The 21,144-nt window shown below is 30.9% G+C and overlaps 5 protein-coding genes across 18 annotated transcripts in view; all 5 read left to right on the plus strand.

Annotated features, from left to right (window-relative positions):
• The window catches only part of LOC131665285 (hepatic leukemia factor-like), a 50,496-nt gene extending 45,488 nt beyond the window's left edge, over window positions 1-5,008 (plus strand). For 6 of the 12 annotated variants that reach the window (XM_058937080.1, XM_058937082.1, XM_058937081.1 and 3 more), the window contains 4 exons: window positions 1,383-1,656; window positions 2,304-2,452; window positions 2,533-2,688; window positions 2,797-5,008. In XM_058937080.1, coding sequence (XP_058793063.1) covers window positions 1,383-1,656; window positions 2,304-2,452; window positions 2,533-2,688; window positions 2,797-2,883 — 666 coding nt within the window. In that variant the 3' untranslated portion in view covers window positions 2,884-5,008. The remainder of the gene's footprint in view (window positions 1-1,382; window positions 1,657-2,303; window positions 2,453-2,532; window positions 2,689-2,796) is intronic. The other 6 variants (XM_058937087.1, XM_058937089.1, XM_058937090.1 and 3 more) reach the window with 3 other exon arrangements.
• A 3,310-nt stretch (window positions 5,009-8,318) lies between these two features.
• On the plus strand, window positions 8,319-10,844 carry LOC131665432 (cytochrome P450 6B1-like). Its single transcript, XM_058937308.1, has 5 exons — window positions 8,319-8,417; window positions 8,747-9,614; window positions 9,677-9,898; window positions 9,979-10,230; window positions 10,329-10,844. The coding sequence occupies exons 2-5, from the start codon at window positions 8,756-8,758 to the stop codon at window positions 10,496-10,498; spliced, it is 1,503 nt and encodes a 500-aa protein (XP_058793291.1). The 5' UTR covers window positions 8,319-8,417; window positions 8,747-8,755; the 3' UTR covers window positions 10,499-10,844.
• A 584-nt stretch (window positions 10,845-11,428) lies between these two features.
• On the plus strand, window positions 11,429-15,223 carry LOC131665436 (probable cytochrome P450 6a13). Of its 2 annotated transcripts, XM_058937314.1 has the most exons (5): window positions 11,429-11,580; window positions 12,423-13,315; window positions 13,400-13,618; window positions 13,926-14,177; window positions 14,246-15,176. In XM_058937314.1, exons 2-5 carry the CDS (start codon window positions 12,451-12,453, stop codon window positions 14,407-14,409), a joined length of 1,500 nt encoding a protein of 499 aa, XP_058793297.1. In that variant the 5' UTR covers window positions 11,429-11,580; window positions 12,423-12,450; the 3' UTR covers window positions 14,410-15,176. The 2 variants fall into 2 exon arrangements, with proteins under 2 accessions (XP_058793297.1, XP_058793296.1); XM_058937313.1 differs by having other exon boundaries at window positions 12,423-13,618; window positions 14,246-15,223.
• On the plus strand, window positions 15,150-17,387 carry LOC131665437 (cytochrome P450 6B5-like). Of its 2 annotated transcripts, none has more exons than XM_058937316.1 (6): window positions 15,150-15,286; window positions 15,389-16,265; window positions 16,334-16,552; window positions 16,708-16,959; window positions 17,034-17,168; window positions 17,268-17,387. In XM_058937316.1, the coding sequence occupies exons 2-6, from the start codon at window positions 15,395-15,397 to the stop codon at window positions 17,306-17,308; spliced, it is 1,518 nt and encodes a 505-aa protein (XP_058793299.1). In that variant the 5' UTR covers window positions 15,150-15,286; window positions 15,389-15,394; the 3' UTR covers window positions 17,309-17,387. The 2 variants fall into 2 exon arrangements, with proteins under 2 accessions (XP_058793299.1, XP_058793300.1); XM_058937317.1 differs by having other exon boundaries at window positions 15,213-15,282.
• A 264-nt stretch (window positions 17,388-17,651) lies between these two features.
• LOC131665290 (cytochrome P450 6B1-like) lies at window positions 17,652-20,371 on the plus strand. The gene is made up of 5 exons (XM_058937100.1): window positions 17,652-18,316; window positions 18,384-19,091; window positions 19,171-19,389; window positions 19,635-19,883; window positions 19,992-20,371. Exons 1-5 carry the CDS (start codon window positions 18,160-18,162, stop codon window positions 20,153-20,155), a joined length of 1,497 nt encoding a protein of 498 aa, XP_058793083.1. The 5' UTR covers window positions 17,652-18,159; the 3' UTR covers window positions 20,156-20,371.
• Window positions 20,372-21,144: the final 773 nt, after the last annotated feature.

The raw sequence follows: 21,144 nt of genomic DNA on the forward strand, positions 1-21,144 counted from the left end.
CAGGGATGGCTTCTGCGCGGAATGAATGAAAAGAGGACAAATACTTATTTAAGCTCTTTTGCCAGAAATTATTGACGTTTTTCCCGAACGAAAGCTTCGATTGCTCGAAAAAAAGTTTCTTTCTAAGCTCGATATATATCGTGATTCAATGGAATAAGTTCAACGTTGTCGTGCGGCCTGTACTTTTATACCTCATCGTCAAGCTCGGCGCAAAAGAAAAACTGTACTTGTACCGCTATGCAGGCTCGCGCTAGGCAAAAAGGAAAAGCATGCGACATTATCCATTCCGAGAAAAATAGTATAAAGTATAGCTGGAAGAAGAGAAGCGATGTATAGATAGAAACATAAACGAGGTTTTTCTCGGACACAATGACAAACGGAAACACCGCCTCTCTAGCACTCGACACCGCGGTGTCCTTCGCGGGAGCATTTTCGAAAATCCCGCGCGTTCAGGAAAATTGCCGGCAATTAAAAGCCGACAGCCATTTTTTTTTTCATTCATCGTCCGCTCTCGTGCATAATTGCATTCTAGTATTCTATTCCACATCCTTCGGTAAGAGAGACAGAGAGAAAGAGAACGCGATTTGCCTGTCGTCGTCGTCGTCGTCGTCGTCGTTCGTTCGTTCGTTCGTTCGTTCGTTCGTTCGTTGGTCGTTGTTGTTGCAGCTATAGCGAACCTTCACCCAGTAACGCCAGCCTATCATGAGAACTTTTCCACGTGGACGCACGCACATGCGAGATCCTGGTATTTTCAATGAGAGCGTTATTTTCTTTTCTTTTTTTTCTTATTAATGCAGTCGGGTGTATTGAATTTTTTTAATATTTTTTCCTTTCGAATGTATCGCTAATTACAGCGTGGATCCAATAGAACGTGTAGCGGTCTTAAGTATATCATAAACAAAAAATTAATGAAAATTTAAATGACGAATGAGTCAGTGTTACAATAAAAAAAATTAAAAAATCACCATATTCACGACACATTATCAACCGAATCACTTGCGATACAAAAAAAAAACAATTTTCCAATATAGTGGAAAAAACACGTCATTGTAAGTAGGAAGGATCCACAGAAAATATAATAAAGGATCACCAAAACGTACGTACCCGATAAAACCAACAATATATCCCATTATGTAACCTGTCCACCATGGGATCGAAGTACAACATACGTTGCGCAATAAGAAAAAAATGAAATCACAACCCCCACGGCCCGAATAACTTTGATCTTAAGCTATATATGATCTACTTCGAGGTTTAAATCAAACTAACCACTCACACGAACTAACCCCATAACATCAAACTTGAAAGCCTTTATATATGCCTGTGATGAATTGGTAGTAATTGAGAAATGTTGGATTGATTGATGTGTGACTTTTTGACAGTACGTGGACTTGGACGAGTTCCTGTCAGAGAACGGAATTCCAGTGGACGGTGTTGCCGGTGGTGGCGGTGGACAGGCTGGTGCCATGCAAAGTGCAGCACAATTGCACAAACTTGGCAATGGCACGGATAACGGTAATGGGCCGAGTGCCGCTGGTGGACATCAAGGGCCTGCGGGTCTTCATCTCGAACCTGTCACTAAACGCGAACGATCGCCGTCGCCAAGCGAATGCTGCTCGCCCGACACTATTAATCCACCTTCGCCTGCCGACTCCAGTGAGTTCAATCTTCCTTATTTTTTTTTCCTTTTGCTCGAGTGAGAATGACATTGACATAGAACGAGATTAAAAGCGTGCACGTATTTATAAAATATTGAAAATAAAAAGATGTCTTGACATTAACGTAACGAGTCTGCTTTGAGAAAGTTTTGTTTGCCAACTATTACGTTTTTCATTTATTATCAAATTATTGTTGCATGCGAGTTTTGTTTTGTTTTGAGGGCTGTCATAAGTGAAATCTTGACATTTTTGCATTATCAAGCATACAATAATAATTTGGACTGACTGAAATGTGATAAAAATCAGCACCAACGTAACGTATATACAATCGTGAAAGAAAATTAACATAAGAATCTTAAATTGAAAATTTTTCTAAACATGAAAGCGACACATCTGAATAATAGCTTTTAAAATATTCTTGATCAATGGAAATCCATTTCTAGAAATATCATTGTCTTAAAGTCATGAAGTTCATTAACGAGCTTGTCAAAAACACTAGACAGTCAATGTACAGTAGCACGAACTTTGTCGAACTTGTTGTTATGAAAGAAAACAAACAAATAAACAAAGGGGGGATCCAGAAGAGCGAAAATATCGCGCAAAATTAACGTTGAGTCGTTACGAATTGTATGGTGCTGAGAGCAGATTCAGGGGACTCGTCGAGAATACAATATGGCTTGTCTCTTGTAGCGCTCTCGATGGCATCATCGGGGCGGGACTTCGACCCACGAACTAGAGCCTTCTCTGACGAGGAACTCAAACCCCAGCCCATGATCAAGAAGTCCAGAAAACAGGTATAGCCTCCGACTTTCATTCCTTTACGTTAATGCACCATCGCCACCGACAATCGTAACATTTTTTCTTTTAATCGAAGCATGCGCGATTGTTGCAGTTTGTACCAGACGACCTCAAGGATGACAAATACTGGGCGCGTCGCAGAAAGAACAATATGGCGGCGAAACGCTCGAGGGATGCGCGTCGCATGAAGGAGAACCAAATCGCCCTCAGGGCCGGATTCCTCGAGAAAGAGGTACAGTTACAACTCGTAATTTCCTTCTGACCCTCAGTTCTTACGTTCTTTACAGACTTCTTCAGAAAAATTATCAAACAATAACGTCAAATAATAACGTGATTACAGAACATGGGCCTACGACAGGAGCTCGATCGGCTAAAGAACGAAAACATGCTGCTGCGTGATAAGCTGAGCAAGTACACGGACGTGTAACGTGCAAAGATTGGCACATCAGCAGCAGCTCGTCTTCGTCGCCGTCGCCGTCGCGTCACTTACAACAATGAAGAAACAACAGCAAGCAAAAAGATACCACTAAAAAGTCCTGTCTCGTCGTCGTCGTCGTCGTCGTCGTCGTCGTCGTCGTCGTCGTCGTCGTCGTCGTCGTCGTCGTCGTCGTCGTCGGCGGCGTCATTGTCATCGTCGTCGTCGTCGTCGTCGTCGTCGACACCCGAGTGATGAATTTCTTACAATAAAACATTTTTGAATGCGAGACGACACGTTCGAGCTACAACTTCACCTTCTTGAAGAGGAGAGTCGGCCCGCCGCACGCGCATCACACACATACACTCACACTGACAAACAATATAAAGTTGCATATATACACGTTACACATACATCGTCATGCTAACTCTGCACGCACCTCTCTCGGCGACGAAGATTTCGCGCGTTATAGACATGCGAGTTGACACTTTGGACGGTGAGCTTGCAATGGATTAAGAATCCATAGAGTACATCATCTGTCGCGAATTTCCTTCATCGTACCCAATTTTACTTTTACTATCCTTACCCCCTTCGTGTGATTCCAACAATTCCCCGCTCCTCCGCTTCTACTCTCTTCATCTCTCATTCTCTGATTAATTTGGAGTGAAATTTTACTCTTATAGAGTATGCGCTTTTTAGTGACGTGCTGAGCCGAGAACATTTGTACTTTGTTATGACTATAATAATACTTGTATTTTTATTAAGTGTTCGATCATGTCAATTTGTAATCATTCTTTTATATACACACCACTTAAGACACAAAAAACACTCTGTCAGAGTAAAATTTCGCTCGGGATGACAATTTCGATGAGCGTAATAGAGAAATATATCAAGATTAAAAATAATGTATATTATTATGCAGATTGAGAAAACAAAAGGAAAAAGTATTGCTATCGAATTGTGTATACGGTGATTTGATAGAAATACTTTTTTGTTGTTCACAATACAATTTGCAATAATTTTACTTTCAAACTTACAAGATTTTAATGGTTGAGAACTAATTATACAAAAATACGACGATGAGTCTTACACATTTTTCCCGGAGTGAAGGAATATATATTTAAGATTATAACAACAACAAACAACAACAAAAAATGGTCTCTATTCAATGGTGTTCCACAATTGAAATTGTGATTTTCTGCTGGAAAAAAGTTTAGATGCCTAAGAATATTTTTATAAATACGAAAGTAACTTACCTAATCTAGAGAAGCTTTAATACACTACATAGTGCAATAACTTGTTGAAGAAAGAAAAAATGAGCTCTACACATTTAATCATTGCTGATAGCGTTAAATTTATTTGAACTACAATTTTTAGGTATGCTTGATTTAATTTTCACTCCGGAATGAGATATTATGAGTGAAATTACTTCGCAATTTTTTCATTTTTAATAATTTGAAATAAGAGACGAGAAGAAAATTTTTTCCCAAGCAAATACCTGTTGAGTATTTTGCCTATATTTTCTTTTCATTCATCTGCAAAATACAAAAATGTATCTTCTATCCCTTTATTGTTTGCTAACCTTGCAATTGTACATAGTTATATGTATAGCTAGATTACATGAGAAGAGTGTATGTATACATGTATATATATATATATATATATATACATGTATATATATACATGTATGTATGTATGTATGTATGTATGTATATATATATACACACACACACACACACACACATGAGAAAAGTTAATTTAATGATATCGATACATTATGTATAATGATAGTACGGACAAGAACAAAAAAACAACTATGTTTATGCTGAGAGCATTGAGAAATGCAACAGAGAGATATATATTGTTTAATTGTAACGCATATATGTCTTATCGAAGGTACTACGCTTTGTGAATGCTGGACAGGATTATAAGACAATGTTCAAAGATACAAAACAAAAGATGGAATTACTATTATCATTGTTGACAATTATATATTTGCTGCGAGGCTCGAAGAGAGCGATTTGTAAATTTATATATTTTTTCCTTATACCGGTGTCTTCTTTTTTGTTGGCATATATTATATAAGTACATTAAGTGTTTTTATTAATGATGAATAAAAAATGTTATTTCTAATGAATTTTGGACTAAAAAATGATATTTCATGTGCTAAACGCATAGTAAAAAAATTGTTTTAGGAATATTAGTGTAGGTTCGTACACGTGCTCTAATAATGGGAACCTATGTTTAGACTCTTAATCCATGTAGGATATTGTAACAATATTACCGTAAATTAATATATCAGCTTACATGGTCTATAGTACACTGGAAAATTTATTTAATTTTTTAATTCTTTGACATTAAAAGTCGTAATAGACTCTCTTAAATTAGAGGTTTATATTATTTTGACAGATATTTTTGTCAATTGAAATACTTGATTCATCCAGTCTGACTGAAATTATGCATCAAACTTTTCTTTTTTAAATTCGATAAAATTTACAGTGTACTTATGCACTTAGGGCCTACACAAGGTTTTGTAAGAAATCAATGCAATACGTAATAAACTTTACGTAAAAAAAGGATTTTTAATTTTTTTTCAAACTCCACTGCATACTCAAATTTATTTTATTTCAAAAAAATAAAAGTTGTTATTTTCTATAATCATCAGCATTGACTCCCGAGAGACGAAAATGACAACACACTTTATTGACACATAATTAATAATGGATAACTTTTTACATGCTTTATAAAAAAGAGGTACATGCTCAACATAATGGAATAAAAATCAAATAAATTAATATAAAATTAACTTGACTAATTAACAAGTTTTTTTTGTATTTGAGAATACGATAACTAGATAAAATATAACAGAATTACTCTGGGACATATTTTTAAAGTTATTTTTTTTTATGAAAATACAATGTACTTTATTTGAAAATGTAATTGTTATGAAATGAACAATTACTAATTATTTTAAGGTGTATAGCTGCAAAAGTTAAGTAAAGTGTACTGTTAGAGTTACACCGGATAATCGATCTTGATAAAACTAGCTACTTATCAAACAAATATGAAAATCTTTCATTTTGTAAAAATTATGTACAAGTCGAGTTAGAAAATAAAAAAAATCTTTGTAAATGAAAAATATATATGCGTAAAATGCCTATGCTTGAGCGTATTCATATATATATATATACATATATATATATATAGCCTGTTAGTTGTTATTTTAATATTAGCTAATTAAAAAATTATTACAAAGTATTAGAGGATGCATATTATTATTTGAATATGAGAAAGTTCTCTATGGTGGTTTTTTTCATGTCGATTGATATACTTATGTATCTTTTTTAATTAGCTTTTATTTAAAGATACTATTGAATAACAAGTTTGGATGTTTTCCGCAAGTATTACATTTAAATCAAAATCACATTTTTGTTCTGTGTACGCGATTGCAATTTATATATGCTTAGATGTATTTTCAAGTGACGAGCACCACGATCGAAATAAACGACGTTTGGTGCTAGCACTGCTCTACTCTTTTAGTTTTTCTTCTTCCTTTTCATTCTTTTACTTAAGAATTTCGATTTGTTTTTTTAAAGATTTTATTAAACTTTTTTGTTTACAAGATTTTATTAGCTAAGCAATGTTCCTAATAAAAGGACGAGTTTTTTCATGGCCAAATCTCATCAGTTGTGTATATTTTCATATTTCCTCTTGTACAGCATTTGTGCTGAAATTTGTCTCATGCCATGTAAATGCAAGGACGAATCAGCACAATACAATCTCTAAACTTTTACGTCACTGCTTTTTCCACGAGTTTACATATTAGTATCATTTGATTTTTTTCCGTTCAAAGATTAATACATTTTTTGTACCACATTTTGTATAGAAGACACAGTGTTAGTCAATTTAAGGCAAAGAATAAGGAGGAAGATGGACGTTTTTGATGTCGAGATATTTTCAAAAACAAATAACAAAAAATAAATAAAAATTGTTGAATGCGAGATATGCATGTCGTATTTTCAATGAAAGAAACAAAAGTTTCACAGTGTAGTATGGTTGGATAGTTCGTGTGAAATCGTAAGGAAAATTTAATATTCAAGCAAATATTTTACTAAGGTTATACGTTTTCAAGATTGGTTGGTTTTTTATTCTTTTTTCTATGTTAAAAGTATGTAGAAGTTAAAAATACAAAAAAGCAGGATTTACAAAATAAGCACTAAACAAAAATATCTTATTAATTATAATTAATTGTACTAATAGCAAAAGTGATAACTTACTGCAAAAAAATCAGTAAATAATAGAAGATGAAATAATCATAATAATTGTAGAGGCAGTGCTTCATACCAATAAAATACAATATGTAAAACAAAGCGAACAGTGGTATATTATCAAAAATAACAATTTATCAAACAAGAATTTTCAAAGGATGTCTTTATAAACTTTAGCGAAGCTTTTAAAAAACCAAACTAAAAGTAATTATTTTACGTAGTTGAAAACTGTACGTCAAAGGAATACTTGAGTTATTTAAATTATTATGAAATGAGTGAAGTGAATACAAATACACACAACAAATCATTTGTAATCGAGAGAATGTTATCATATCTCGTTACGATATCTTCCGATCCAATAATATTTTTTTTTTTAATATTGAATAAAGTACATATGTTGCATAATTTAAGTGAATAAATTATTAAGTGAATGACATAAAAGTAATTTGAAATGGATGTGAGACGCAACCTGTAAAATAACCATTTTATTGAATAATTGGATTTTAAAATAAAACACATGAGCGACCAACAACACAAAGGAACTTAACTGTATCACATTTCGAAAAATATATGTATTTGTTATTGTTTTAATTGAACCAGTGCATTTATTATTCAGGACTTTCCCTCTTACTTAACTTATAAGAATATAATATTTCAAACATTATTTTATTGCCAATACAAATGAAACTTTTAAATAAATATTTTAATAAAAATCTAAACAGCAGTTAACTTTAAATTAATTCATTTGTCTTCCAAAATAAATTCATCTGATAAAATATTTTCAGTATTTTACGTTGCATACATAACCAAGTGCTTATCATATATTAATAACCATTGCGAAATATTAAATGATTTTTATATTTTCATAAATATATCGATGAATGAAATTAGTTAATTTTATTAGAAATATAAACCAAGCTCATTGATTTTTTTGCATTTTTAATGTGAACGTTAGAGCTTTATCATCATGACGATACAGTTTGATCGCACGTGTACGTTTCATGAATATTAGAAAAACTTCGGTATCAGAAAAATTGAGTGATGTGGTTTGAACTGTGCTTACCTTACTGTGCTGCGTAATGGTAGATGAATTTGTCCTTGACTATGAGGAGTGGCGAGGATGGGAAGCAGGGGGAGATGGGTCACGCGCTCTTACATACGGCATCAACAGTTGTGCTCCTACACTCGTTCAGTTTACTTAGATTATTGAGCTGTTTCATCGCGTAGTCTCCATTTTCACTTTCTTCGATTAAGACTTTTTCCCACTGCTGCTAAGACGTGAGTATGTCATCACTAGTATATTATATTGAAGATTATGATAAAAGATTGTCCCATGAGAGCGTTTTAAGTAATTTCAATTGAAATCCTCGTAATCAAAGAAAACTGTACTGGTTAAAATATAATCTTTCAATTTTGAATAAAAACTTTTATATTATTCATTCATATAATTATATGAATACAACGATATGAATGAAAACCTTTTAATCCATGATGAGCATGAATGCAGGATTATGACTTTATATAAAGAAAATTGATATTTTCTAATGCTGAAAAAAGAACAAAAAGGTAATAATTTGTGTAACTTATAATTTAACTTTATTTTCCAGATAAACATAATGGAAATTGGAATAGCAGAAGTTTTAGTAGGATTTGGTTTGTTGAGCCTTTGCGCGTATTACTATCTAACGTTGAGTTTTAATTTTTGGAAAGAGAAAAACGTACAGGGGCCTACTCCATCATTATTCTGCGGAAACTTTAAGGATGTTATACTTGGACGGATTAATATGTGTTTAGCGGTGAAAAAATACTACGATGAATTAAAATCTGAACCAATAGTCGGACTTTTTAATTTCAAAAATGCGCCTTTGGTGATGGTAAAAGATCCAGATTTGATAAAAGATGTAATGATCAAAGATTTCAACGTATTCTGTGATCGCGGAATGTACGTTGATGAACACGATGAACTCACTCAACACTTAATTAACCTACCGTACGAAAAGTGGCGTCCACTCAGGAACAACTTGTCGCCAGTTTTTACATCAGGAAAACTACGTGACATGTTTTATTTAATGGCTGGTTGCTTGGATCATTTCGAAAAGTATCTAGAACAAGTAGCGAAGACAGGAGAACCAACAGAATTTCGAGATTTAACTGCGAAATTCACAATAGATTCTATTGGGGCTTGTGCATTTGGAATTAATACGAATGCTTTGGACGAACACAGTGAATTTCAAAAACATGGACGAGATTTATTCGCAACTAATATTTCGAATGTGGTTCGACACTTACTTCGAGAGATAGCTCCTAAATTTTTAAGCTTATTAGGGCCTTTTAAATATACTAAAGCCATAAGATTTGTGGTATCTTCAATGAAGGAAACTATGGATTATAGAAAGCAAAATAGCATTCGAAGAAATGATTTTGTGGATTTACTAATGGACTTGCAAAATGATCCAGAGAAAGTTAAAAATATTGGTAAAAAATGTGCTTTCTATCGTATTCGATGATTTGTAGTTAATAATGATTTCCTCTTATAGAATTTACCGACTTATTTTTAATAAGTCAAGCTTTAGTATTTTTCGCTGCTGGTTTTGAAACGTCATCAACTACAATCAGTAATGCTTTGTACGAATTAGCAATCCAGCAAGATATTCAAGGAAAACTTCGAAAAGAAATAAGAGCAGAAATGGAGAAAGATAAAGGAAAAGTGACTTATGATAACATCAAAAGAATGAAATATTTGGACAAAGTATTTAAAGGTAACTAAAATTTTGTATATTTCTTGGCTTAGTCAAAAAAAAAAAAAAACTAGTCTGAAGATTTTCGTAATTTTTTCCAGAGACATTGAGAAAATATCCTCCTGGAAGCGTTTTACAAAGGAAAGCTGGCGATACATATACTTTTAGTGGAACCAATGTAACAATACCAAAAGACATGAAAGTTTTGATTCCCGTATGGGCAATACACCGCGATCCGCAAATTTATCCAGATCCGGATAAATTCGATCCAGAACGGTTTGATGAAGAATTTGAAAAAAGTAGGCATCCAATGAATTACTTACCTTTTGGAGATGGTCCTCATAATTGTATAGGTATGTACTTATCTACTTACAATATATTACGCCAATAAAAGTCTTAAGGCATAAATTTGAATGAACACTTTTGTAATTAATGTAATTTCAATTTCTAGGTGCACGATTCGCTAATTACCAAACAAAGCTGGGTATTATTGCCGTTATTAACAAATTTAAAGTGGATGTTTGTGAGAAAACGTGTATACCCTACGTTATTTCAGCACGATCGATTGTGCCGACTCCGGTCAATGGAATATATCTTAATTTATCAAAAATATCGAATTGAGTGATAGATACAAGTTAATTTTTAGTATTTTATAACTGAATCTACTCTATCGTACAATAGCGAAATCGTAATATGTTTATTTAATGCACTTTTGTCGCTGGTGATATATTTTTTATTGTAAAAAGATTATTTATATATTTATATATTTTTTGTATTTAATTCTTAATTCATAGGTCACATCAAGAAGTAAAGATACTAATTCTGTTACGCATGAACTTGATTTGATTGTTTTGTTCCACTAAATTATGCTGCGGCAAGAACGACATACATAAGACTAAATAGATTTTTTATGTATTCTTAATAATAATTTTATAATAATAATAAGATCTTATGAGGATATAAAAAATCAATTGAAACCATTCCTTCCCTTCCTTTTTATACTTTAAGGTAGCGCCTGGAAGTAGATAAAACGCGTTACACGGGCGTTCGTTGTGGTTGCGGAAGCAACGTCATTTTTATAAATCGTCATTTTGTATGTTTCGAATGATTAAATGAAAGAATTACGATCTTAGACTTTTCGTAAAAACTGGATATCATTCTATTGGCGAAATATAAAGTTTCTTAGTGAAATTCATAAAGCCATTGTATATTTAATCAAAAGCATTAAGATATATTTTTTATAACTCTTTTCAATATGTATTCCATTTCAAAATAATAGTTTTATCAGATTATTAATATCTCTTAATAAAAAATAATCTTAGCTCTATGTAGATACAACTACGATTAGGAAATTGCCTTAGAATTTATATACTGTCAATAAAAATTATCGTATTATCACTCATAATATTCAATAAATTATATTTTTATAACATTATCGACGATATCTTCAATATCAAACATATATGGACTATCCAGTGTGCTGTGTCATTGTTGTTTCGTTATCATTGAATGACGCTAATTACTTCCTCAAATGACGTCGCTAGATTGAGTGTTACTTGGGCTCAGCAGAGTCAGATGTTTCTCTGCTACGTCTAGTATCAACCATGCTTTCGACGTACGTAGTTGTTTTATTCCGATTCAATAAGAATACATATTTTGAGGTTATAGTAATGAAGAATTTAAGTATTTTTTCTGGATGATAAGTAAGTTATAAAGTAATTAGATAATTATGTATTCTTAATTAACATTTACAATATTTATAATATAACGTTAATGGATAAAAATTCAGTGACATCACTTTATCTTCTTATATGTATGTCAGAACAAACTACGAAACACTTGCGAATAAAATGTTTTCTTTCTCATGATTATGAAACAAAAGAAATGAAACTAATTAATAAGCAATTAACTTTGACGTGTAACCAAAAACATACATGTATGACAGATTGGTTGAAGGTTCTTTCTTGTCGTTGACCGATCTTTGAAGATAGGTTTAGGTGGAAAAAGAGAGATTGTGTGGTGTGCACACGTCAACTTTCTTAGTCTAGGAGCTTAAATGTCTCCTGGCCGCGCCAAATCTATCTCAGTGCGTAATTCGTCCAATCGTCCCCATTTAAGTGCCCTCGTGCAAGCTGTACAGATGCACTTACATGCGCGGTTTGAAAAAGTTAATGAATATATTCTCCAAGCTGTGAGAACGTGACGAGCCCGAGTAAAAGTGGAGAACAAAATCGAGTGATTCGCACAAGGCTTCATTCGTGACATATCACATAAAAATTTAAATCATCTATAAAATTATCAAATCATTCTTCAAACATTAATTGCAATAAATTAAACTAAACTTTACAGAATGTCCAATGATAATTTTAATTTGTCGTTAATGGATGAAGGAATATCACCAATTTTAGGTGTTATTCAGTTTTTCTTAAATTTAATAAAATACGATAAAAATTAATAAAAAAGTCTAATCGATTGAGAGACTGCTGTGATCTCAATAGAAAATTAATTTTATGCAATCTACAATATAACGACATTGTATTTTTAGGGTCTTTTGATAATAAACGGAGTCAACCATGGACATCGGTATTAGTGAATTATTAGCAGGATTAGGAATTTTGTTTCTATATTTATACTACCGGTTGACTGCAAATTTCCATTTTTGGGAAAAATATAATGTTAAGGGTCCAAAACCTATGCTAATATTTGGAAACTTCAAGGATTTCATTTTAGGCAGAATTAATATTGCACTGCTTTTGAAAAAGTATTATGACGACTACAAATCCGAACCATATGTCGGAATTTATGATAGAAGCTCGCCAATATTGATTTTAAAAGATGCAGATTTGATAAAAGATGTATTGATAAAAGATTTCAACCACTTTCCCGATCGAGGTCTTTTAGGCAAAGAAAGTCAAGATCCCTTTTCACAGAATTTACTAAATTTGGAATACGCACGATGGCGACCTTTACGAACAAATTTATCTCCCGTTTTCAGTTCTGGAAAATTGAAGGATATGTTTTATTTGATTGCCGAGTGTGCTCAAAACTTTGAAAATTATATATCAGAAATTATAATTAAGGGTGAACCAGTGGAATGTCGTGAACTAACGGCTAAATATACGACTGATGCTATTGGTGTGTGTGCTTTTGGATTAAACATGAATGCACTAGGAGATGAAAACAGCGGATTTCGAAAATCGGGAAGAGATTTGATGGACAATAATTTTAAAAATATCGCCAGGCGCATGTTTCGAGAATGGTTTCCAAGACTTTATGCTCTCATAAGGCCTTTAGTGTACAACAAAGCTGTAGATTTTTTTGTAGATTCTTTGAAAGAAACAATGGAATACCGGAAGAAAAATAATGTTAGAAGAAATGATTTTGTTGATCTATTAATGGATTTGAAAGAACAACCAAAAGAGAAGCTCAACAATATTGGTATGAATTGGAATATAGATATTTTGTTTACCAATTCATGCATTTGTTATATTGTTTTAATTTTAATGGTATTCTTTATTGTAGAAATGACGGACTTGTTAGTGACATCACAAGCTTTTATTTTTTTTCTGGCTGGCTTTGAAACATCATCGACAACAATAAGCAACGCTTTATATGAGTTAGCACTTCATCCACTTTATCAAGATAAGTTGCGTCAAGAGATAAGAGAGGTTCTAGCGAAAGATGGAAAATTCACTTATGATAATATAAAAACGTTAAAATACTTAGACAAGGTAGTTAAAGGTGAGTAAATCAGAATAATATGAAATTTTACTTGCGTTTATCACCGCATTAGATGCTAATAATTTATTTCAAAAATGCAGCATTAAAAAAGTCCTCATAGAGCATAAAATAAGTTTAATTTATATTAAACTATCTTGACACTCGAGAAAAATTCCTTCTTCTACGATTATAAGATTAAAAATTTTCTTCTTACCATATATCTTTCTGGATCAAAAAATGATCTTTGATAGTTACATGGAAATTAACGTTTGATATAATCAATAAAAATAAGTAAATTCTAATATTTAATTATTTTCATATTTTTTAGAAACTCTTCGCAAGTATCCCCCGGGTAGTTTGTTAAGAAGGATCTCAGTAACTCCATATACTTTTGCGGGTAATAATTTAACAATACCAAAACATACCAAAATTATTATTCCTGTATGGGCAATTCATCGCGATCCAGATATTTGGTCAGATCCTGATGCTTTTGATCCAGAAAGATTCAATGATGTAAATGCAACAACTAGACACCCTATGAACTATTTGCCATTTGGCGACGGACCTCACAACTGCATTGGTAATAGTTTTTTTAAGACCTTCAATTATTTATCAAAAAATACTATTATAGTTTTTTCATTTCAACAGGCTTACGTTTTGCGAATTACCAAACAAAAATAGGAATAGCTACATTGATTAATAAATTCAAAGTAAACGTTTGTGATAAAACTTGCATTCCTTACATTGTTCATCCAAGAGCATTCATTCCAACGCCAGTTGGTGGAATACACTTAAAAATCACTACATGTTAGAAATGAACATAAGGTTTTATTATTTATTGCTACGTCATCTTTATTGTTAAGAAAGATCAATCAATTACTTACATAAATTAGATTTATTTTTAATATCAACCTTTATAATATATATTAGACGTTTATGTAATTACTTTTGTATATAACTCGTCCACAAATTAGAAACATATAAATTTATAAATGTTTTATATTTCGTTGTTGGAAAGTTGCTTTAATTTTCCTTATCGAATACGAATTTCTGTTCTCGATGATTTCTTTGTAGTGCAAATTAACCGTTCAGCAGAATAACAGTTGTGAACAAAGACAATCTTAATCTAATGATTTTTAAGCTTATCGTAATATCCAAAGAATGAAAGAGAAATTTAAGGATTATTTTTAGTAATAATTTATCTAGACGCAGCTAAGATGATAATATGTATACTTTTATTGAGAGATATAGAATATTAAAGTTTGGTTGTTTTACTAAATTTATTCTTGGCAATAATTGTTCACATATTGTTACCTTGTGCTACTTTGTAAATGTGTTGATAAAAATGGTACTGGAAAATTATGCTTTCTAAACATAAGTTTTCCTTATTTTTTATGAAAAATTTCTAAATTGAGCACTCACTTCAAAAGTTTTCTTTTTATTTTGTTAAACTACTCTTCTTAAAGAATAAACGATTGAGCTAGACTAGGCGAATATTACTCTAAATGACGCATTAATAACTATAGTTTATCATTGTTTAAAAAGTTAAATACTTGCGATATGAGATGTTACATAAAGCGTTTTTAAAATATGACGCTTCATTTTTGTGCAAACTCTTTTTCTCTTTCTACTGTTAACATTATATTGTGAAATAATAATATATAAGCTCTTCTTCAATGAAATAAGTAGGTATGTTTCAGTTAATTTTTACATTTAAATAATATATATATTGCAGTTTTTAATTCAAATAATAAAATAGTGATACTGCAATTCCTTCTTTTATAATTTCAGTCAAAAATGGTGTACTTCGTGATTGGTTTCATTCAGATTATATTAGCGTTAGGTACTTTATTTATTTTATTTTATTTTTATTTGACAAAGCACTTCAACTTCTGGGAAACATACAAAGTGAAGGGACCAAAACCTCTACCGATTTGTGGTAACTTTAAAGATGTTTTTCTGGGTAAATCACACATCGGTCTTCTATTAAAAAGATACTACGATGATTATAGCAATGAACCTTATATCGGAGTTTATGAAGGAGATTCTCCTTTGCTTATCTTAAGAGATCCAGAAATAATTAAAGATGTACTTATCAAAGATTTTAATTATTTTCCTAATCGTGCTATTTATACTAATCATGAAAAAGACCCATGGGCACTCAATCTACTCAATTTAGAATATAAAAACTGGCGACCACTTAGGAAATACCTTTCTTCTGCCTTTACTGATGTCAAGTTGAAAAATATGTTTTATTTACTTTCCGAGAGTGCAAAAAATTTTGAAATATATGCAGAAAATGTTGTCAAGAAAGGTGAACCGATAGAATGTCGAAAATTTTCTTCCATATACACAACTAATACAATCAGTGTGTGTGCGTTTGGATTGGATACTACTACATCGGAAAACGAAACTAATCGGTTTCAGCAATTTGGACAAGAGTATCTTGATTGTGACTTTAAAAACGCGACAAGGCGATTAATGCGCGAATACTTTCCTGGATTTTATTTTCTTCTAGAACCTTTAATACGTAGCGATAATACAAAATTTTTGATGAATTCTCTACAAGAAACAATAGAATACAGAAGTAAAATGAATATTAAAAGAAACGATTTTGTCGATTTACTTATTGATTTGAGAAATCATCCGGAAAAACTAAATGATATTGGTACGCATATTCATTAGATAATTCACATTATCTAATTAAATTACACAAATTTTATATTTTTATTTTAGAAATAAGTGATTTGCTATTGACGTCTCAAGCGTTTATATTTTTTATTGCTGGATATGAAACGTCTGCTGCATCGATGAGTAATCTAATGTATGAGTTAGCGTTGAATCCACAGTATCAATCAAAATTACGACAAGAAATTACTAAAACTCTAGCAACTGATGGAGAATTTACTTACGATAACCTTAAGTCAATGAAGTATTTAGATAAATTAAATAAAGGTGAATATAAAAACTTACTACTGATGTATATAGGATAGGAAATTCATAGTTAATCTAACATGATTGATTTGTAAATTCCTTTATATATACAATACTAAGACATGGAAAAATATTATAATTTGAAATATGTAAGTGCTTTATTTTATTATTTTTAGAATCACTTAGGAAATATCCTCCAGGAACTCATAATCGGAGAATTTCAGTTGCTCCATATACTTTCGCCAGTACAAATTTAACAATTCCCGAAAATACCAAAGTCATTGTTCCCGTATGGGCCATTCACCGCGATCCCGCTATATACCCTGATCCTGAAGTTTTTGACCCAGAAAGATTTAATGAAGAGAATGAAGAAAGTAGGCATCCTATGCATTACATACCATTCAGCCACGGACCGCATAATTGTATAGGTATAGGTTTATTTTTAATTTCTTTCTTCATTTAGTCTTATGTTCTTAGTTTAGAAAAAATTTGATTTTTTTAGGATTACGTTTTGCTGATATACAAATAAAATTAGGAATAGCTATGCTGCTCAGCAAGTTTAAGTTTGAACTTTGTGATAAAACTTGTAAAACATATGAAATACATCCAAGGTCTGTCATTCCAATGACTAAAGATGGTATATACATACGCATTTCAAAAATATGATATTTATATTACAAAATAGTTTTTATAAAGCTTATATTTTTAATTATCAAATATTTTGTATTTATTGCAGATTATATTATAAAAATCTATGTGTTGGAAATTTATTATTAATTATAAATAAGTTAGTAAAGGGTTTTAAGTGTGCAACATTACAAAAAAATGAATAAAACTAAATCATATATAAATCTGATATTTGTATTTTTAAATTAGAAAAACATTTTACACATTTATATGAATGAAAAATATAGTCTTATATTCAAAATATTTTCATTATGCAAATGGTTTTTCTCTAAGAATAATCAGTTTTTTTTAATAAATAACTTATTGTTTTTAATTGACAGTACATTGTTCTTTTATTTTTAACTAGTACCATTTGAAAGTAAATCTTGATTAATATATAAGCGTCTTTTATTCAGTTTTTAAAACTTTTTTTACGTCATATTTAATGAAATAACACACTATGGCAAATAAACTCCTTTAATTTTTTTTTTAAATATTCGTATTTACAGTTATACAGTCACTGGTATTTCTTAATATAATCACAATATATTCGAAACATTTTTTATTTAATATTTTTCAAAGTGTAATTATCCAATATGGCTCGGGGTATAGGAAAAACGTAATTAAGTTGTAATATTCTTAGGAAAGTGCTTAACAGGTAAGTAGTGTACAAACAGTGGAAACAGTGGTAATTTTGATAATGTTATTGAAAATATAATGAGTTTAAATATCGCATTTATTTTCTAGTTTACGTAGCAATTAGGAAATTTTATGCAGTTACTAAAGACTACGATAACCCAAAATATCTTAATTTCTATTTTTCTATTCAGAATAATTTTAAATAGCTAATATGAAAGTCCCATCATTTGCAACTGAAAAACTGAAGATTTTATACCTGTGTTGAAGACATACAAAAATAATAAATACAAGTTAAACGTAATTGAAAATCTTAATATTCAAATATGGAAATCAGTATTATTGAAATTATAGCAGGAATAGGGGTGTTAGTTATGTTTTTGTATTATCGCTTTACAGCAAATTACAATTTTTGGAAAAATCTGAAAATTATAGGACCCGATCCTATTCCATTTTTTGGTAATTCTCAAGATTTTATCTTAGGTCAGTGCAATGTGATTCGAATATTTAAATTAACTATAATGATACAACTTTAAGATTGTTATTTTAGGTCGGTTGAATGTTGCTATACTTTCGAAAAAGTTCTATGATGAATATCAAAACGAGCCATACGTCGGCGTTTACGAAGGAAGCACACCAAAGTTAATTATGAGAGATCTAGATCTTATAAAAGATATTCTGATCAAGGATTTCCATCTATTTCCCGACCGAGGTATTCTGAACAAGGAAAATCGAGATCCTTTTGAAGAAAATCTCGTTAACGTAGAGTATGATCAATGGCGGGTTTTGAGATCAAATTTATCACCTTCTTTTACTTCTGGTAAATTAAAGGATATGTTTCATTTGATTACCGAGTGTGCTCAAAACTTCGAAAAGCATGTGGCAAAAATTGCAAGAAAAGGTGAACCGGTAGAATGTGGTGATCTAGCAGCTAAATATACGACGGACGCTATTGGTGTGTGTGCTTTTGGATTAAACATCAATTCTTTAGGGGATGAAAACAGTGGCTTTCGAATGTTTGGCAAATGCTTAACAGATATGAATTGGAGAAATGTTGCTAGACACGTATGTCGTGATGTATTTCCTCGTTTTTATGCGTTTATTAGACCTTTAGTATATAACAGAGCTGAAGATTTTTTCATAAATTCAATAAAAGAAACAATGAATTATAGAAAAAAAAATAAAATCAGAAGAAAAGACTTTGTTGATATATTAGTAGATTTACAAGAACAACGAAATGGAAAACTTAAAAATTTAGGTATACATTTTTTTATTAGATAGATTGTTTTTTCAATGCTTTATAGGCATTACAAATAAAATTATATCGTCTACTGTAGGATTAACAGATGAATTATTGAGAGCACAAGCATTTGTTTTCTTTTTTGCTGGTTTTCATTCAACATCGACAATAATAAGTCACGTGCTGTATGAGTTAGCACTTCATCCATTAATTCAGGATAAGTTAAGAGAAGAGATAAGAGGAGCAATAGTCAGAGACGGAAAATTAACATACGACAATATTAAAGAGATGAAATATTTCGATAAAATAATAAAAGGTGTGGCTAAAATTATAAATAAGATTTATTGACTTCAACATTAGATTTTACATTTATAAACAAGTTTATATTATTTGTAATTGGAGTTATTTTTTTAAAGACATAAATATATAGAAAGAATGTAGTTTTCTTTTCACAAAAATATAGAAAAAAAATGGATTTTTAAAATTGTTCATTAAAATATGTATTACAATATACTCATAAAAGTAATTCAAAAGAATAACAATGTATGATGTATTTTACAGAAACTCTACGAAAATATCCTCCTTTTAATTTACAAAGAAGATCAGCCGTTGATTACACATTTGAAGGTACAAAAGTAACTATTCCTAAAGGTACTAGGTTAGTCATTCCAGTGTGGGGGATTCAACGTGATCCAAATATTTGGCCAGATCCCGATGTATTTGATCCTGAAAGATTCAACGAAGAAAATGAAAAAGTCAGACATCCCATGAGTTATTTAACATTTGGTGGGGGACCTCGAAATTGCATTGGTAATTTTATTTATATTTAAATTTAAATGAAAACTGAAATTGATATTTAGATTTATATTTAGATTTTTATTTATGTATTCCTCATATACATTTTCGTTATCTTTCAAGGAATACGTTTTTCTACCCTACAAATGAAGATTGGAATAGCTACATTAATCTGTAAATTCAAAGTGGATACCTGCGATAAAACTTGCATTCCCTATCGTGTTCAAGCGAGAGGAGTAATCCCGAGACCGATCGGTGGGCTGCAATTGAAATTTATTGATCTTTAATATTTCTAACATTATTTGCATACAAAATATTGTATAGCTTATTGTTCATGTTTTGCGATTATTTTATTTTTTTTTATGGATTACTTATGCTCAAATCTGTATATTCCAATTTACTTTCGATTACAAGTGTTTTACGCTTTCCCGATATGTACATGTATAAATTCTGATAATTAAACATTTACAAATGTATTATTATAAAGTAAATAAAAATTTTCCTCAAAATAAATCATATTTTAAGAAAACAAAAAAACTAAATCTAACATTTATAGGCTTTTCACGTGTTACTTACACGCACTAATTTGGAATTGGGATGAAATACTCACGATATACTAATATAAATTTTTCTAAAATTTTACGGAATAACTTTATAGAATAATGATGTAACATATAATTATTAAGGAAGATGGATAATTTGTTCAATTTATTTGTTACTGTAATTAAAAGAGGAGTAAACGTTAATGCGGTGCCCCTGGACGATGATGATCCACCTTCCATTTCGTAAAGCATGGTTGCTAAGATTTAAGAAAATCTTTATTGACGTATATTTAAACTTGTAGCTGAATAAATATTTAAAATTGACATTTTACGTACATGTGACTTTTATAGTTTGTTAACCATCTTCAGCAGATTGTCTTACAATCTAAAGTAATCAAGTTTTTTTTAAGCCAGCACTGGCATTTCGTTATCTTCAATTTTTTACTTGTATTTCTTTTGATAAAACAGCATCGAAACATTTTCTCAGGTTACATGCAGAAATTGAATTAATTTTATGAATTATTTATGGATTCATTTTACAGTAAATAAACTCTTCTTACTATGAGTAACATTTTCGATAGTGCGCTATTTAAAGTAGATTCTATATTAGAATTTTGTGTTACTATTAACAGTTCGCTTTATTAAACCTTCATCCACTATTATGTATTTTTCCGTTATTAGTCTCATCAATGTGTGAGGATATAATATAAATATAATAAGATAAAAACTACTTT

This window comes from Phymastichus coffea, unplaced genomic scaffold (assembly GCF_024137745.1).
Source record: "Phymastichus coffea isolate CEN01 unplaced genomic scaffold, Cenicafe_Pcof_1.1 PCOF00050, whole genome shotgun sequence".
NCBI classification, from domain to species: Eukaryota; Metazoa; Arthropoda; class Insecta; order Hymenoptera; family Eulophidae; genus Phymastichus; species Phymastichus coffea.

What these genes read in the sequence shown, in the direction of transcription:
- LOC131665432 (XM_058937308.1), top strand. Translation starts at nt 8,756, where the DNA reads ATGGAAATTGGAATAGCAGAAGTTTTAGTAGGATTTGGTTTGTTGAGC. An exon ending in AGAGAAAGTTAAAAATATTG is followed by an intron (nt 9,615 to 9,676) that starts GTAAAAAATGTG and finishes TTCCTCTTATAG; the next exon opens with AATTTACCGACTTATTTTTA. An exon ending in TTTGGACAAAGTATTTAAAG is followed by an intron (nt 9,899 to 9,978) that starts GTAACTAAAATT and finishes AATTTTTTCCAG; the next exon opens with AGACATTGAGAAAATATCCT.
- LOC131665437 (XM_058937316.1), top strand. Translation starts at nt 15,395, where the DNA reads ATGGTGTACTTCGTGATTGGTTTCATTCAGATTATATTAGCGTTAGGT. An exon ending in TTTAGATAAATTAAATAAAG is followed by an intron (nt 16,553 to 16,707) that starts GTGAATATAAAA and finishes TATTATTTTTAG; the next exon opens with AATCACTTAGGAAATATCCT. An exon ending in CATTCCAATGACTAAAGATG is followed by an intron (nt 17,169 to 17,267) that starts GTATATACATAC and finishes TATTTATTGCAG; the next exon opens with ATTATATTATAAAAATCTAT.
- LOC131665436 (XM_058937313.1), top strand. Translation starts at nt 12,451, where the DNA reads ATGGACATCGGTATTAGTGAATTATTAGCAGGATTAGGAATTTTGTTT. An exon ending in CTTAGACAAGGTAGTTAAAG is followed by an intron (nt 13,619 to 13,925) that starts GTGAGTAAATCA and finishes CATATTTTTTAG; the next exon opens with AAACTCTTCGCAAGTATCCC. An exon ending in CGGACCTCACAACTGCATTG is followed by an intron (nt 14,178 to 14,245) that starts GTAATAGTTTTT and finishes TCATTTCAACAG; the next exon opens with GCTTACGTTTTGCGAATTAC.
- LOC131665290 (XM_058937100.1), top strand. Translation starts at nt 18,160, where the DNA reads ATGGAAATCAGTATTATTGAAATTATAGCAGGAATAGGGGTGTTAGTT. An exon ending in TTCTCAAGATTTTATCTTAG is followed by an intron (nt 18,317 to 18,383) that starts GTCAGTGCAATG and finishes TTGTTATTTTAG; the next exon opens with GTCGGTTGAATGTTGCTATA. An exon ending in GGGACCTCGAAATTGCATTG is followed by an intron (nt 19,884 to 19,991) that starts GTAATTTTATTT and finishes TTATCTTTCAAG; the next exon opens with GAATACGTTTTTCTACCCTA.